Raw genomic sequence first — 15,393 nt, 5'->3', positions numbered from 1 at the left:
CAATGATCAACCAGATGACCAACAACCTCTGAGCACCTACTGCTATGTGCCAGGCACCGAGCTTAGTGCTGGTCCTGTGAAACGAACAAAGCTATTGGGGTCCCCCTCCTCCACTGAGGGAGACAAAAAAAAAAAAGTATACAGCTGTGGTCCTTTTGTTATTGCACTGCAATTCCAGAAATACCTCCATTCTCTGCAGACAGGAAGGGGAGGACAATTATTACCCTTTTTAAATAGCTGTGGTAGCCCTAAAGCTCGGGACCTGACCTTTCGGTTCCCCTTAAAGAAACATGTAGAAACAAGTAGATGCTCTCCACTCAGCATTTCAAAACAGGATATAAATACTCAACTGAAGAACACAGTATCTTAGAATTCCCTAGTGAAAACTGAAAAACAAGGTAGACAGAAAGTCTTCCCAAGCTGTGGTCTCATGCTGTGCAGAAATCTAGAGCTGTTAGGAAGAAAAGTATTTCTTATGCTTCAAACTTCAGAAAAACACTTCTCTGCACCTCAGGATCACTGGGGAAAGAAAGGATTCCAACACAAACTCAGTCTAAACAGCTTAGCAAACTCCTGATCCTTCACCCTCGGAAACTTCACTTTCAAGAGAGGATGATCTCCTCAGGCCGCCAGGGAGTAAATGCACACGGGGACTTCTAATAAAAGTAAACACCTACAAATGATCCTGGCCGTCCAGGGGCAAAGCAGTTAAAGGAAAGTAAGCCCCCTTTTGCACAGACTTCTTCCTGATGGGCAATTTTGCAGCTCATGTCTAGCCTGTGAAAATAAAGCTGTTCCAACCACATCTCCCCACCAACCTGAACCTGTTCTGGCCAGCAGGCCCTTGCTGCACACACTGCCGTATGTGTCCAGTGTGTGAAGCCGTGTGTGACTGCAAAAGCCATATGTCACCATCTACACAAAGGGGGGGGGTTACCAGAAGAACCCTGGAAACTCTCTCACTTCCCTTCTGCTCTGCCTTACCAAGCCCTTTCACAGAAAGCCATTGTGTAGGCTGAAGAGGGAAATAAAAGAAGGGCGGACTTTTTCCAGGCTCCCCTGCAGACTACAAGGTGATGTAAAAGCACAGAAGCTACCTCCCAACAGCTCTGGAGAAGTGCAGGCCTCAGGGGGCCCCACCGACACTGGCTTCTCACTCTGCTTTGTACTGGGCAGCATTGTCTGATAATGAGCTCAGCTCAACTGTGGGCCATGTATTTTGCAGCATAACTAATCCCTCATATTTTCCTTTTCACCCACATGCCTTTTATTGTTTGCTTTCGGGGGAGAAAAAGCCTCACCTTTGAAGCAACCTACACCTTTCTCTCAGCCATTTGGCTCTCTCGCCTGCTCCCCTGTAGACAAAGCTCTGACCAACCGCTGTGGGTGCATCAGCGTCCCTCCCAGGGCTAGCACTTCTTGAACTATGCAGGGGCCGATGGCTTAACGGTGGGAACAGTGATGCTATCAGGTGGCTCATCCTCACCCCAGCTCTCAGCCAGCTCGGTGTTTATAAGAACTCTTTTTTGGGGGGGGGGTAATAATTCTTAGTATGTATAGTCACTGGTCCCTTAGCGTCCTCAGCTAGGCATCTGCTCAGAGTCCTTTAAATGCAGAAGCTTTTAAACATTTTTAAAGGCTGGTAAAAGGCGGCTGAGCTAGCTATCACTGTTCATCTGACCCCATGACTGCTTCCTGACTAAGATGCATTCCTGCCACCCTTCACTAATAAATTCAGTCAAGCCATCAGGCACAGAGAACATCAGGGCAATTGCTTTTTCCTCCTACACCTATTCATCAACATCCAACCACCACCTCTCAGACCAGCTCTTCTTCCAACCTCTACTCCTTCCCCAAGGAGTACGAAAAAGAAATAGTCAACTTACACAGGCTTATGTAGAGTTCTTAGAATGTATTTTTGTTCACCTGAAAAATAAAACTTTTAAAAAATATACAGGACTTTTTGAGGACAGGTATCTTAAATGGCTGAATTATAAATAATGTCTCTGGTCATGTTCACAGCTAGAGCTGGAGCTAATGTCCCAATTCCAGTGAAGGCTTTAGAGTCAGGAGGCCAGCAGCTGGACCTACGAGTGGTCTCTCTAGACTCTTTGATCCATCCCAAAGTGGATTCAGCAGTCCAGAATGCAGGGATGGGGACAGGGGACTGGATTCCCAGATGTCCTCCTGTAAGTTCAAAGGATTCTTGGAATAAGAGATCAATTTACAAATTATTAAAATATAGGACTAAAAATTCACACAATAAATATAAATTACAGGCTATTATTGAAGTTATAAAGTGGCATTTTATGTTTCTTCCCCACCCCCAGACCCCCACCAAAAATTTAAAAAGGCCTCAAAGGCTTCCTAATGACCAAAGTCACATCAGCTGCTCAGAAATCTCCTCCAGCCAAGACACCTTGGGGGTGCTACCAGCCTGCTCCTAGGCTATGACAGCTCAGCTGCTGTTACCTTGCCCACAATAGAACATGGCTTAAAGCAAGACTTCTTGTCCTGTAAACTTGGATCAGAGCTAACTAGAGTGTAGGCCAGAAAACTGGAGACAAACTGTTTTAGGACTCAGGTGGATAAGTTTTTCTTTTTTTTTTTTTAAAGTGCCTAATTTTCCAAAAAGGAAACACTAAGGGGTTTGATATCTTGTCACTACCCACACTCAATTGCCTAAAAGCAAGTGGCAGAAGGAAATGGAATCCAAATTGAGGATGTATAATTCTTGCTGTCCCAGAACTATACAGATGTCACTTCCCTTGGTGTTTCTCATCTCCATCGAAGTATAGGCTGCATATAAGTAGGGTTTATCAGGAGAGGTAAAGACAAACCAATGTAATTTTCCCACCAGCTGGTCCATTAACTGGCTATCAAAGCACAATCCTGAGCTTGAAGCCCACCTTATAGCCTTTCTGGTTCTATAATGCAACTCAAAACCAGAAAACGTGCTCAGAGCTCTGGTTTCACAACAGATTTCACCCTAATTGCAGGGCTACACTGTTACTTACAGGCTCAGGAAAGAGGGAAGGCAAGAGTGATTACTGGAACAAGACAAGATCTTGAAGAGGGGAAAATAAAATAAAAACACTTTGAGCCACTCTACTTACAAAAGCTTGCTCTTCCTAAAAGAACTCTGTGAGGAGAAGGCCAAGGATTGAAGCACAGAGGCATTGCTCTTTCCCTTCCTTCTTCCCTGGCCCATATCCAGATACTTAGGGCCACAACAGGAAGCCTCTTCCGTGGGGGCACTAGGGTGGGAAGAGGAGGGGATTAGTTCGTTCTCCACCCTTCCTAAACAGCTTCTACTTCTCCTAAGGTTTTCCACTGTCCTTTCAAGTCTAAGGATGATTATACTCTTTAGGGTCATAAACCTATCTTTCTGAAATAGGGGGAGTAGAGTGGGTGATGAAAAAAGAACAAAAAAACCAGTGTTTGTGCCCTTCTGGCTAGCTGCACTTTGGGGGCCAGCAAATAGCCCTTGCATGACCCCATCAGTGGGTAGCTACCCAGGGTTGTGGGAGGATACATATAGTTCTGTGTAATTATAGCTTCTAGTGCATATGTCAACAACTATATACAGGGATCTATAAATTAAATGCATCTGTGGCCACTGCAACTGGGTTGACGTACCTGAGCTCCACTACTTTTGGTGCCCTCCTTTCGAGAGCTTGAGCTTATTAAAGAGCCCCTATAGCTCCCTCCTTCCCCTGAGTCTTGCGGGGAAAGCCCGAGTCACTCCTGCACATAGGATACACAAGAGCTAGCGGCGAAAAAGGGTTCGGAGCTGGGATCTCCCCGCCCCTCCCCCCATTCCCTTTATGGCTCAGGGCCCTGGCGCAGCACGGTCCTGGGAAGACCAAACCCCGAGCCCCCGGCGAATCGTGGTCCCTTGGCTGAAGATCGGGCTGCAGGCCACCCGCTCTCGGGGCGAGCTAGCGATCGTTGCGGGGAAGGGAGAGCGTTCATTCCCGTGGGGGTCACTCCCGCGGGCTCCCCGCCCCGTCCTGCTGCAAAGTCCTGCCTCCGGGCTTGGGGAGGGGAGAAAGGTTCCCGACCGCCCCCGGCGCGGAGGGGTTCAACGACTCCCGGGCGCCGCCGCCCCTTCCTCCTCGTCCTCCTCCAGGCCCCGCGGCTGTTCCAGCGGCCCGGCCAGGGGACTGTCGGCAGAGGGCTCCGGACGCATGGGCCGCGCCGCCTGCAGCGGGGGCGCGTCGCGCGGTGCCTCGCGGCGGGACGACCCCGTGGCATTGGGCCCCGCCGCCGCCCCCGAAGTCCCGGACGGGCCGGTGGCGTTGGAGCCGCCGGGGGGCGGGCCGGCGGCTCCCCCCGAGGTCCCGGCGCCCACCGGCTGCCAGATGAGGCTGTAGTAGACGGCGAGCACGATGGCGGCCAGCGACACGGAGAGCACGTAGGCGAACACGGTGGCGAGCCGGACCCACTTCTTGTTGGTCTTGGCCGCCATCTTCGCCTTCTTGTCCCCGGTGTAGGTGGCCGGCTTGCCCCGCTCGGCCGGGGCAGCGTCGCGCTCCTTCATGGGGGGGCCCCGGCCTTTGCCCCGGTGCTCCACGGCCCCGGCTGGAGGGGGCCTGGCGGCCTGCGAGGACTGGACAAGGGGCGGCCCGGCGCCCTCCGCTCCCGGCAGCTCCGCGCTCCGCCGCCGCTCCTCACGCCGCCCGCCCGCAGCCCTCCACCGCGTCGCTGCAGCCGCCGCCGGGGCCTGGACCAGTCACTGCCGCCAGCGCCGCCGCCGCCGCCGGCCCGTCAGCTGCTTCCCCGCCGCCGCCACAGCCACAGCCGCCACAGCCGCCCGACTCCGCGTCCCCATCCGCTGCTGCCCGCCGCCTGCCCGGCCGCCGGCCGCCCGGTCTCCAGTGGCCGCGCGGACGGCGCGCTCCGCTCCAGCAGGGCTCCCCCACCTCGCGCGCTGGCAATAGGGGGCGGGGGGAGCGCTGCTGGGGGCTGCCTCTTAAAAGGGCGACGCCGGGGTCCGGAAGTGCTGCGCGGGGAGGCGGGCTTCTGTCGCTCGCCGCGAGCCCCGCCGGGACGCCCCGTTAGGAGAGAGTTAAAGGCGGCTGGTTCTTAAAAGGGCAACGGCGCCGCAGCCCCGGGCGGGCTGGCGCGGCGAGGATGGGAGCCCCGGGCGCTTCTTTAAAAGGGGAACGGCGCCGTTTGGGGCGGAGTGCGGAACTGGAAAAGGGGGCGGGGAGGGGCGGTATGAGCAAGGAGCTGTCAACTCTGGCGCCTCTACCCTCCGCTCCAGACTGTCCGAAGTGACAGGTGGAACAGCAGCAACGGCTGCGGCCCCCAGGCCTCAGTATACCCCCCAAAGTGGGGGTGATAACACGCTAATGCTCTCGACTCGCTCCCTGATCCACGTACCCTCAGAGCCGGTCTCCTGGACCCCTTCACTCCTAATGGGCCTGGCCCACATCCCGCACAGGCAGCTAAGGAGCCTGGATCACTCACTGGTCACAACTGGTCGCGCCCTCCCGCCCCGCCCCCCCCCCCCCCCGCTCCGGCCCCGGCTGGGCTTTGGGGCTCTGCTGAAAACTTCCCGATTCCCCCCCTTGTTCTCTTAAAGCCCGGGTCACGCTGCGCAGACCTTTTAAAGTTTCTGGGACAGAACCACGTGCTGAGCTGGGCTCTCCAGACTCGCCTCTCATCTCAGTCCTGAAGTTCGCAACAGGTCCGAGATCCCGCTTTTTGGGGGCTTCGGACTCCCAGCTTTGGGCTTGATTTGGACTCCAGGAGCTGCACTGAACCAGTGACTCTCAGAAAATTTCCCCTCTCTGATTCCCTCTGGGCCTCAGAGTCTAGGCTGTTGTCCGCACCCCCCCCCCCATTCCTTTGTGAGGTTTGTCCTCCCTAGGGTCCGGTTGGTGCTGACATCCCCTCACCAAGCTTGGAGTCTCAGTAGCACTTTCCCCTGTGCCTTCCTCCTCCTTTTGCCCTCCTCTCTCCTGCCTTCTGTTCTCCCCACTCCCTCTGTAGAAGGCTTTCCAGAATTTAGGTTCCCTCCTCCCTGAATTCTACTTCCTGTGTTCCCAGAGCTGAGTGTGCGGGGACTGCCGGGGTGTCTTAGTGGGTATGTGAGACTGTGCCCGTGTGATGGTGTGTGGGGACTGTGATGGTGATGGGATCCTTTGTGTGACACAGCCCCCTTTCATACGTGAGCCTGACTCCTGGCTCCTGACTCTGAGGGACAGCACTCTCTCTGCCCTTCCCATTTTCCCTCCTCCTCCACAAGAATCTTTGCCTTCCAGACACCTGTCCCTTTATAATAAGGAAGCTCCTCCCCAGCACTCCTGCCCTGCTATCTCAGCCAAACAGAATTTGAGGGCTACCAGAGCTGAGGGTGTTGATCAGCTGCTTAAACCATGGGCCTATAACTCAGCCTCTCTCTCTCTCTCTCATTCCTGAGATCCAGGTGTGAGTCTGGTCAATTTGATGAGGGAGCAGAAGGCTAGCTGAGGACCAAGCAGAAGCTGGTACCCTACAGCTCCCCCCCCCCCCCCCCCCCCCCGCCATGTGGTATGTGTGACATTGCACAGGCACTCCTGGCTTCCCTGAAGGAAAAACAAATGGTTAACTGACAGAGATCACAGTTTTGCAGGATAGGAGTCTCCCTCAGTTCACAAAAGTCTTAGCAATTTACGAGGACAAAGCATTTCTATCAGTGGCCTAGCTTCCAGAAGGGAATGTAGATACAATTAAATGTCCTTATAATCTGCAGCCCATTGACAGATACTTGAAGTGGGCAAAGTGTAATGTTTCTCCAGGAAGCTCCCAACTCTCTTACTGTTAATGCCTTACTAGAAGGAAAAACGACCTTAACTTGACAATGACAAGTCAATGACCTCTGGTATCCTGTGAGTCTTCTTTAACATACAAAAATCCTTTGGAAACCTGACTTTTCCTTACCTCCCCCAACTCTCAAGTATATAATCAGCCACCCCTCACAACCCTGGGGCAACAGCTCTTTCTGCCCACGGGTCCTGTCCCGTGCTTTAATAAACCACCATTTTGCACCAAAGAGGTCTCAAGAATTCTTGCTTAGTTGTCGGCTCCGGACTCCACCCCACTGAACCTCACTTATATTCTAAAACTTCATCAAATTGGATGCTACTTCCAGGAATAGCCTAGCTTGCCTTTGTACTTTCTGAGACATTTTAAGGACATCAGAAATTTGGAATGTTAATTGCCTTTTGTGGGCTACTGGGGAAAAGAAAACCACTCCTTCCCCATCCTGCTGCCAGGTTGTCCAGAGCTCGCCCAACAGGGTGGCCTGTTAAGTTAAAATCTCTGAACTGTCTCTGGATGTTGTCCTCTCTTCTCTTCCCTGTTTTCTGGTCCTCCGGGCAGAACGGATCAGATCAACAATACCAAGGTGAGTTATTTTGGAAGATTCCAGGTAAGCCCAACCCAAAGCCTCTTTCCATCCTCTTTCTTGAGTGGACTCCATATTTCTTCTATTGCAAAGTAAACTTCTTTCTTCTTGCTTGGTTCCCAGTGGGGTAGGAAAACAGCATGTCACTCTTTCCTATGCTAAGGAATAAATATACTCAAAGCCCTTATTCAATTCCTCTCACCCTATTCTTCTCCAAACTAAACAGTGCCAGATTCTTTAACCTGTCATCAATAATCCCTATTTATTATCTGGATTTACACAGTGTCTTTTAGCCTAGGAACTCAAAATGCTTTCAGATATAATTGAGCCTGATCTCCCTGGTGCCTGAGCCATTAAAAAACCATTAAGAGTATTCCTGTTGCAGGCAACTCAATGGCCCCCTAGTGGCCTGAAAGTGAATGCGCTTCTCTAAGTGCCTCTCCTCAACCAAGGGTAAGCAGAGAAATCAGAAAATCCAGGCAGCTTGGGGACAGAATGGGTCCCAAGGTCATCTTTTGTTATACCCCCAAGGGCCCTAGAACCTCCTCCACAACATCCCTGTGGAGCCCTCTCCAGCGGCAGCTAAGAGAGTATCCATGATGGTGTATCTTATTGTCTGCTCCGTAAGGCAGCCTTTCCAGCTTTAGAAAGTTCTGACCCATTATAACAGTAGCAACATCCTTGCCCTTATTATGTGCTGGCTCCAGATTTGGCCCTTACATTCCTCATCTCATTAGTCTCACAACAATCTAGAAGGTAGTTACTCTTTATCTCCATTTTTGAGATGAAGAAACAGCCTCAAAGAAGTTAAGGAATTTGCTCAAGGTCACATAGCTAGATAGAATTCAAACTTGAGTCTTTCTGACCCTAGGGGGTTCTGATCCCTGCTCTACTCTGCCTCATAGGCAGAGCTGAACTTTGTCTCTGTAGTGAGGGTACCCTCAGATCAGGGCGGAGGCACTCCTTCTTCCCGCGGCCAGGAGTGTTGGCTACTTGATGGCTCACAGCTCCCACTGTCTCTGGGAATTGCTCTCAGGTGCCAAAGGAAGCTGCCTCTCTCTCTGTCTCTGTCTCTCCCTCTCTCTCAGCCTACGAGACCAATAAATAAGGGCCAAGTTGCAACAAAACCCAGCCAGAGATGTTCAGGGGCCTGCTAGGGAAGGAAGAAGGCTCTAAGCGCAAGGAGCTACAAAAGGAGCCAACAAGTATTGGTAGGAGTTAGGAGAGGATGTGTATAGGCTGGATCCACGGGGAGCTGCATTGGAATATTAGGTTAAAAAGAGGAGGGTTTATTGATACGGGAGCGCTCTCAGGTGAAATAGGATTTAATACCCTGACAAGGATCTGGAGGACAGGAGAAAGACAATGGCCAGCCAAGGGAAATGGAAATGCTTCAAAAAGCTCAGGGAAGTGAGCCTGCTATTTTCGGTCCTCTCTGTAAGGCCAGAAACCCACTTCAGTCCTGCAGGAAGGCCCAGAGGATACTCTGGTTATCAAAGCAAAGAGGAACGCACTGGGAGAAGCTCAGCTGAGCTGTCCTCTGCAGGCCAGGGCTGACGGCAAGAGGCCATTACAGAACTGGGCCTTTGATAGCAATGGGGATGATAGGACCATGAAATACTAGCAGCCAGAGGCTGGTCCAGCTATGGTGAGGAGCAGCAAGTTGGACGCAGTGGAGGGTGCTGACAGTAGAACTAGGCAGACAGTGAGTAGAACAGAGCATCCCTAGGGCAAACTAGATGGGCAGCCGGGAACGGTTTTGCTCAACCCATGCCAGTGGTTCTCAAACCTTTTGGCCTCAAGATCACTTTACACTCTTGAAAACTGACGTCTCCAAAGCGCTTTTGTTTATATGGGTTTTATCTATTGACACTGCCACATTAGAAATAAGACTGAGAAACTTATAAAACACATCAATTAATTAAAAAAACAATGAGCCCATTGTATGTTAACATCAATAGTATATTTTTCATGAAAAGTAACTATATTTATGGAAGAAAGAAAGTTAGTGAAGGAGTGGCTTTTTTCACATTTTGGCAAATCTCTTAAAAGTGGCTTTATAGAAGACAGCTGGATTCTCATATCCGCTTCAATTGGCAATATGTTGTTTTGGTTAAAATATATGAAGAAAATCTGGCCTGACCCAGATATGTAGTTGGGAAAGACAGAAGCATTTTAATAGCCTTTTCACATAATTTGAGACTACACCAAAACTCAACAAGTAGTATTTTCTTAAACGGCGGTTGTAATGTGGAACATGAAGCTGTGTCCATGAATGCGATCACATTAAAGTCTATTAGTCTGCCCTGCACTATGAACGGCTCTTCTACCCATGCACGGGTTTTACAACATCCTGCTTTGGTCATTTGGAAAAAACTGGCTCATCGGATTATATAGATCTTTCAAATATTGAAACAATCCATTATACAATATGAAAAGTTATATTTGTTAATATCAGAAAAATTCACTGGGTTCTGTCAAACTCACGAGAGTGCAACTACATTTTCTAAAATTCTAATTTTCACTGAAAAGTTCAAATTCTAAAATGAGTCACAAATAATCTCTGTTGTTTTCCTCAAAATGACAGGCTTAGTTGGTTTGAATTAGGAAAAATATCTGCCAGATAACCAAGTCTTAATAACTACAGTTTATCTGTCAGCTATTCTTTCAAGTGAAAATGGTGTTCCATGAGAAAAAATTGTTCAGCTGGTAACTCAGTGGTGCATAAGAGAGACCCATTATACTTCTGTGTGCAGTACAATACTTTCTATTTAATAACAGAGAATATTTTTATTTTTTCAATAATTTTTTGGGTTTGTTTTTAAGTAGGCTCCATGCCCAGCGTGGAGTCCAATGTGAGGCTTGACTATAATATAATATAATATATTATTATATTTTAATATATATTATATTATATAATTATAATTAATTATATTAATTATATAATATTATTATATTATATTATATTATATTATATTATATTATATTATATTATATTATTATCTCAGGGTCATCCTGAGATCAAGACCTGAGCTGAGATCAAAGGTCTGAAGGCAGATGCCTAATGACTGAGCCACCCAGGCACCCCCTAATAGATTTTTAATTTTTAAGTAATCTCTACACCTAATGTGGGGCTCGAACTCACAACCCCAAGATCAAGAGCTGCACTCCAATCACAGAGAATATTTAAAAGACATGTATTTGGGGCGCCTGGGTGACTCAGTCATTAGGCGTCTGCCTTTGGCTCAGGTCATGATCTCAGGGTCCTGGGATCGAGCCCCGTATCAGGCTCCCTGCTCCGCGGGAAGCCTGTTTCTCCCTCTCCCACTCCCCCTGCTTGTGTTCCCTCTCTCGCTGTGTCTCTTTCTGTCAAATAAATAAATAAATAAAATCTTTAAAAAAAAAGAAAAGACATGTATTTAAGGGTCATGATTTAATAAAATTTAGCAATTCTTCTTGCTTCATTAAGGACATCCTTAAGTGAAACTGACTCTTCTTTCTTTACTCCTTTCCTTTTTCCCTCCCTCCGTTCTCTCTTTGTTTCCTTTCTTTCTTCTGTCAGTCTTCACAATCAACAACCGAAACACATTGGTGTCACTGCCTTGCTTTGTTAAAGTACCAGAAGATTCACCCACCACTTGCTTTTGCACCATCAGTGCAAATGTTTAGGCAGTGAAAAAGCCAGTAACATCTTAGTATTATTTTGACCTTGTGAAATCTCTGAAATGGCCTCCAGGACCTCCAAGGATCTGCAGACCACACACAAAATTGCTGAGCTGTACAATGAAAAGAAATCAAGACTGAAAGGCCAGGAGACTGATGGCCATTGCTCCAGTATAAAGTCACAATACCTTGTTTCCAGACCTGATTCAATCTTCAGATCTAGAACCTGTTGCCTGAAGGAGAGGTTATGTCCCTAGGAGGAAGGCTTTTGTAATACCAGGGCCATACAGCAATGATTTCACTAGTCCTTCCCCAAGGGGACCTGTGGCCATTTACTTGGGTAACTGTACACTGGGAAAAGTGAAATGCCCATTTTTTAAATTAAAGATTCTTATTTATTGAGAGAGAGAGAGAGAGAGAGAACAGGAGGGGGGAGGAGGGTCAGAGGGAGAAGCCGACTCGGGATCATGACCGGAGTCAAAGGCAGACGCTTAACTAACTGAGCCACCCAGGTGTCCACGGCCAAACATTTTAAGGTCATCCAGTGTCTGAATTATATTGATATCTGGGGACCCGAATCATCATCATGGCTCCCCAGAAGAGTGGCCCTGGGTAAAATTACGTATAGGCTCATGGGCTGTACAAATGTCAGTTAGAAGCTTAGAAAAAGCGATATTGGGGAATTGGGAACAAGTAGGTCTTGGGGAGAGGCATGTGGATGTATCTCTGAGAGCAAGCACCAAGCGTGAAGATCTAATGCCCATCTGAGAGCCTCCACCAAGTAGACAGAATGACTTGGCTAGCTGAAGTTTGCCAGACTCTGTCATCAACCACACTTGTTGGCCCAATGGGCACATGAATAAAGTGGCCATGTTGGCACAGAGGGAGGCTACACATAGGCATATTGTATATGGTGGCAAGGGTGGGTCCAACAGAATGGGGTCCCACTCACCAAGGCTGATCTTACAATTGTTGCTGCCAGATGTTCAACCTGCCAGCAACTGATGGCCAACCAGCCCCTTCATAACAAGTTGACTACATTGGACCTGTTCTTCTCTGGAAGGGTTGGTGATTAATCTTGACTTGAATCAGCATATATTCTGGATATGGATTTCTCTTTCTTGCTAAAGGCCTCAACCAGCACCATTCCCTGAGGGCTTAAAGAGTATTTCATTTACTGACATGGAACCTTACATAATGTAGTATCAGAGCAAGAGTGGGCAAAAGATCATGGAATCTTCTGGGACTATCATGTACTTTGCCACCCACTTAAGCTGACAGAGTAAAAGAACAGCCTTTCAAAGGTGCAGCTGAAGGACCATTTTAGAGATGATGGGACACCCTGCACCTTATTCAATAACTATAATATCGTTCTGTTGCCCAATGGGTATGATAGAGAGGTCTAGAAAACAAGGGGTGAAAGAAGGAATAACCCCACTGAACATCACTCCCAGTGACCCTCTTGGGGGAATCTGTGGTTCCTATTCCTACAGCTCGAAGCTCTCTAAGTTTAGAGAATCTGGTTCCCAGATGTAGAACACTTCCACCAAGGGACAGAACAAGAATCCCACAAACTTGAAGTATGGCTGCTTTCTGTCCTTCAAATTCCTTGTGCCAAAAGACCAGTAGGCCAAAAAAAAAGGGGTGGGGTGTCACATCCTCGTAGATGTACTTGACCCTGACCCTTTGGAAGAGATAGGTTTGCTGCTACAATGGGTTCAGGGAAGAATATGTTTGGCACCCAGGTCATCCACTGGGTTATCTCTTGGTACACACTTGCCCAATTTTGATAGTAAGTGGATAAATGCAGCAGCCTGGTTTGAGAAGCACATGGTGATTAGAGGCTCATATCCCTTAGGAATGAGGATCTGAGTCATTTCACCAGGTAAGCCAACTAGACCCATAGGCATACAAGTTGACGGTGAAGAGAATCTAGAATGGGTAATGGTTGGGGGATGGGGGATGCTGAATATCAGTTATGTCACCAAGACAAGCTGTAATAGTGGGAGCTATATAGTTCATGCCACTCACCTTCTCATAAGTTTCCCAGGGAAAGCAATCACCAGATTCCTGGAGGAGTGATTCCAGGTAGAGCAAGCTTAGCAAATGAAGCAAGTAGGTCTGAATTGTGCACGGTAGGTCCTGCTATGGTCGCTATGGTGCACTACCCAGATCCTGCCTTTGGGACAAAGAAGCTTATTCCCATGTTGCCAAGAGTGCCAGCTGGCGATGGCTGAGAGATGAGTCTCTCCCTGGGGAATTCCTTAAGACACCAAAAGGAGGGGCCTTGCCTGACTTCATGAGCCCTTCCTAGGGCTAATCTGGCCAATGTAGGGGTTCAAAGGACCAGTCCTCTTGCCCCGGGTGGGGTCACCTCAACTTGCCTCTGAAGGGTCATCTCAACCCTAAAGCTCCTTGTAGAGGTGTCCTTTGTGGTGACTGCATCGCTGCTCATTTTCTACCACCTTCCAATCCTGATTCTTCCCCTTCCTCAGGTGTGCTGTGTTGCTTCTGAGAGCACCTCCCAATAAACTTCCCGCAAGCAAATCTCTGTCTCATAGTGTTTCATGAGAAGCCTGACCTAAGACCGTCACCTAAGATTCTAACCTTTAGGACCCCAGAGAACAAGTCTAAGCATCTGAAGGTGGACCTCGTGGACCACCGGCGTCTTCCATGCTGCGATTTTCTCTAATAGTCCTCACAGCGTGTTGTGTGCTTCCTACATCCTTGCTGCCCTTCAGCAAATGTTCTCCAGCTTGTGTGTTTCCTCATGATAAAGCACCATAAACTGAGGTCCCCGAGTATCTCAGTTGTGGTCAGACATGCGTGCCAAGAATGTGAAGGGGCTGAGTCTTTCGTGCTTCTCCAGCCTTGGCTGCACACTGGAACCAAGGGTGAAGCTCTTTAGAAATCCAAACTCCTCACCTTCCTTCCCTCTCTCCATTCACCCATCCTGGGTCCTGTCTCAGAGGGTCTGGATGCAGCTCACAGTGTTCCCAGAGCTTCCCAGGCCATTCTGATTGATATCAAGATGGAGAGTCACTGGGCTCAGTCCTTCAATTTAGCAGCCTGAGAGTCTGTCCGCTTAGTAAGCAGCCTTTTCATTTGACTCATATGGAGTTGGCTGTCAGCGAAAACCCTCAGTTTTATTCACACATGCTTCTGCTAAGCCGCCGCTTCCCCACTGTGTCCTTGTACAGTTGGTGCCTTGGAGCCGAGCCCGGAGCTCTCAGTTAAGCCCTGTTCATTTTACCTTGTGAGGTTCAGGTTGCTGCTCCATCCAGCAGGTTAGGATGTTTTGGGACCCCGAGTGTATCTCCTAACATACTCCCCGTCCTCCCTGGCTTCCTGCTACCCACAAAGGTGAGGGACTCGTTTACTGTGGCTTTACCCAGGCCCTGATAAAGAGGTGGACCAGCACAGGAGGAAGGACAAAGCCAGCTGACAAGGTCAGCTCCCAGGGCATTCCTTATGTGCAATGCACCATGCCCACCCGGAGAAGGACATCATCTAACTTCCTTGCATCGCACTCATAAAAACTGGTCCATCTCCCAGGGAGATAAACAGAGGCACAGAATATGAATACTACGTCCAAGAACATCCTGCTGGGGTAGGAGCCAATCTTTCCTGCTATCTGCAGCTCTCGTCTCTAGGTTTATCACCTGTCAGAGGAAAGGCGGGAGAGAAAAGTGACGAGGTTGGCCCCTTTGATTAGAAAGAGAAAGATTTTTAGAGTTGGAAGGAATCTGAGAAGGAATCAAAAGCTTAATAGATCAGGGAGCGCAGGTAACTTGCCAAGATCTCATGGCAAACTTTTGCTCTGGTTGAGACTAAACTCTGGGTTTTTGAGGATGGGCCCAGTGCTCACTCAGCTAACGTTCAGGTCGGTTTGATGACACGTCAAAGGGAAATACAGGTGGGGCGCCTGGGTGGCTCAGTCAGTTAAGCGTCAGACCCTTGATTTCGGCTCAGGTCATGATCTCATGGGTCGTGGGATCGAGCCCCGTGGTGGGCTCAGTGCGGAGTCTGCTTGGGGTTCTTTCCCTCTTCCTCGGTCTCCCCCACTTGTTCTCCCAGCACCCCACCCTGCACATGCTCTCTCTCAAATAGATAAGTCTTTTAAATAAATAAAAAAAAGATGCTCTCTCTCCCTCTCCTTCTGCCCCTCTCCCTCTCTAAAAAACCCCCCAAAACAAAGGGAAACACACATGGGACTTATTGTAAGTCCCAGATGGTTCCTTCTGTGATTCTAGAAGGGCTTGGCACAGGAGGACAGGCAATGTCTTCCCCTGGGGCTTTGGCAGAGAACTCTTGACGGTCTCTCCTCTCCTCCA

General features: G+C 49.1%; 1 protein-coding gene across 3 annotated transcripts; it reads right to left on the bottom strand.

Annotated features, from left to right (window-relative positions):
- Positions 1-1,892: 1,892 nt before the first annotated feature.
- On the bottom strand, positions 1,893-5,117 carry INAFM2 (InaF motif containing 2). Of its 3 annotated transcripts, none has more exons than XM_028119532.2 (2): positions 3,117-5,117; positions 1,893-2,205 (listed from the first exon to the last, which is right to left on the bottom strand). In XM_028119532.2, exon 1 carries the CDS (start codon positions 4,541-4,543, stop codon positions 4,085-4,087), a length of 459 nt encoding a protein of 152 aa, XP_027975333.1. In that variant the 5' UTR covers positions 4,544-5,117; the 3' UTR covers positions 1,893-2,205; positions 3,117-4,084. The 3 variants fall into 3 exon arrangements, with proteins under 3 accessions (XP_027975333.1, XP_027975334.1, XP_027975332.1); XM_028119533.2 differs by having other exon boundaries at positions 1,893-2,187; XM_028119531.2 differs by having other exon boundaries at positions 1,893-3,257; positions 3,640-5,117.
- Between the last annotated feature and the right edge of the window lie 10,276 nt (positions 5,118-15,393).

This window comes from Eumetopias jubatus, unplaced genomic scaffold (genome assembly GCF_037043125.1).
Source record: "Eumetopias jubatus isolate StellerSeaLion01/CBP00866 unplaced genomic scaffold, mEumJub1_p1.0 scaffold_7, whole genome shotgun sequence".
Lineage (NCBI taxonomy): Eukaryota > Metazoa > Chordata > Mammalia > Carnivora > Otariidae > Eumetopias > Eumetopias jubatus.
Note: the sequence above shows the minus strand (reverse complement) of the source record. Positions and strands in the feature narration are given on the sequence as shown.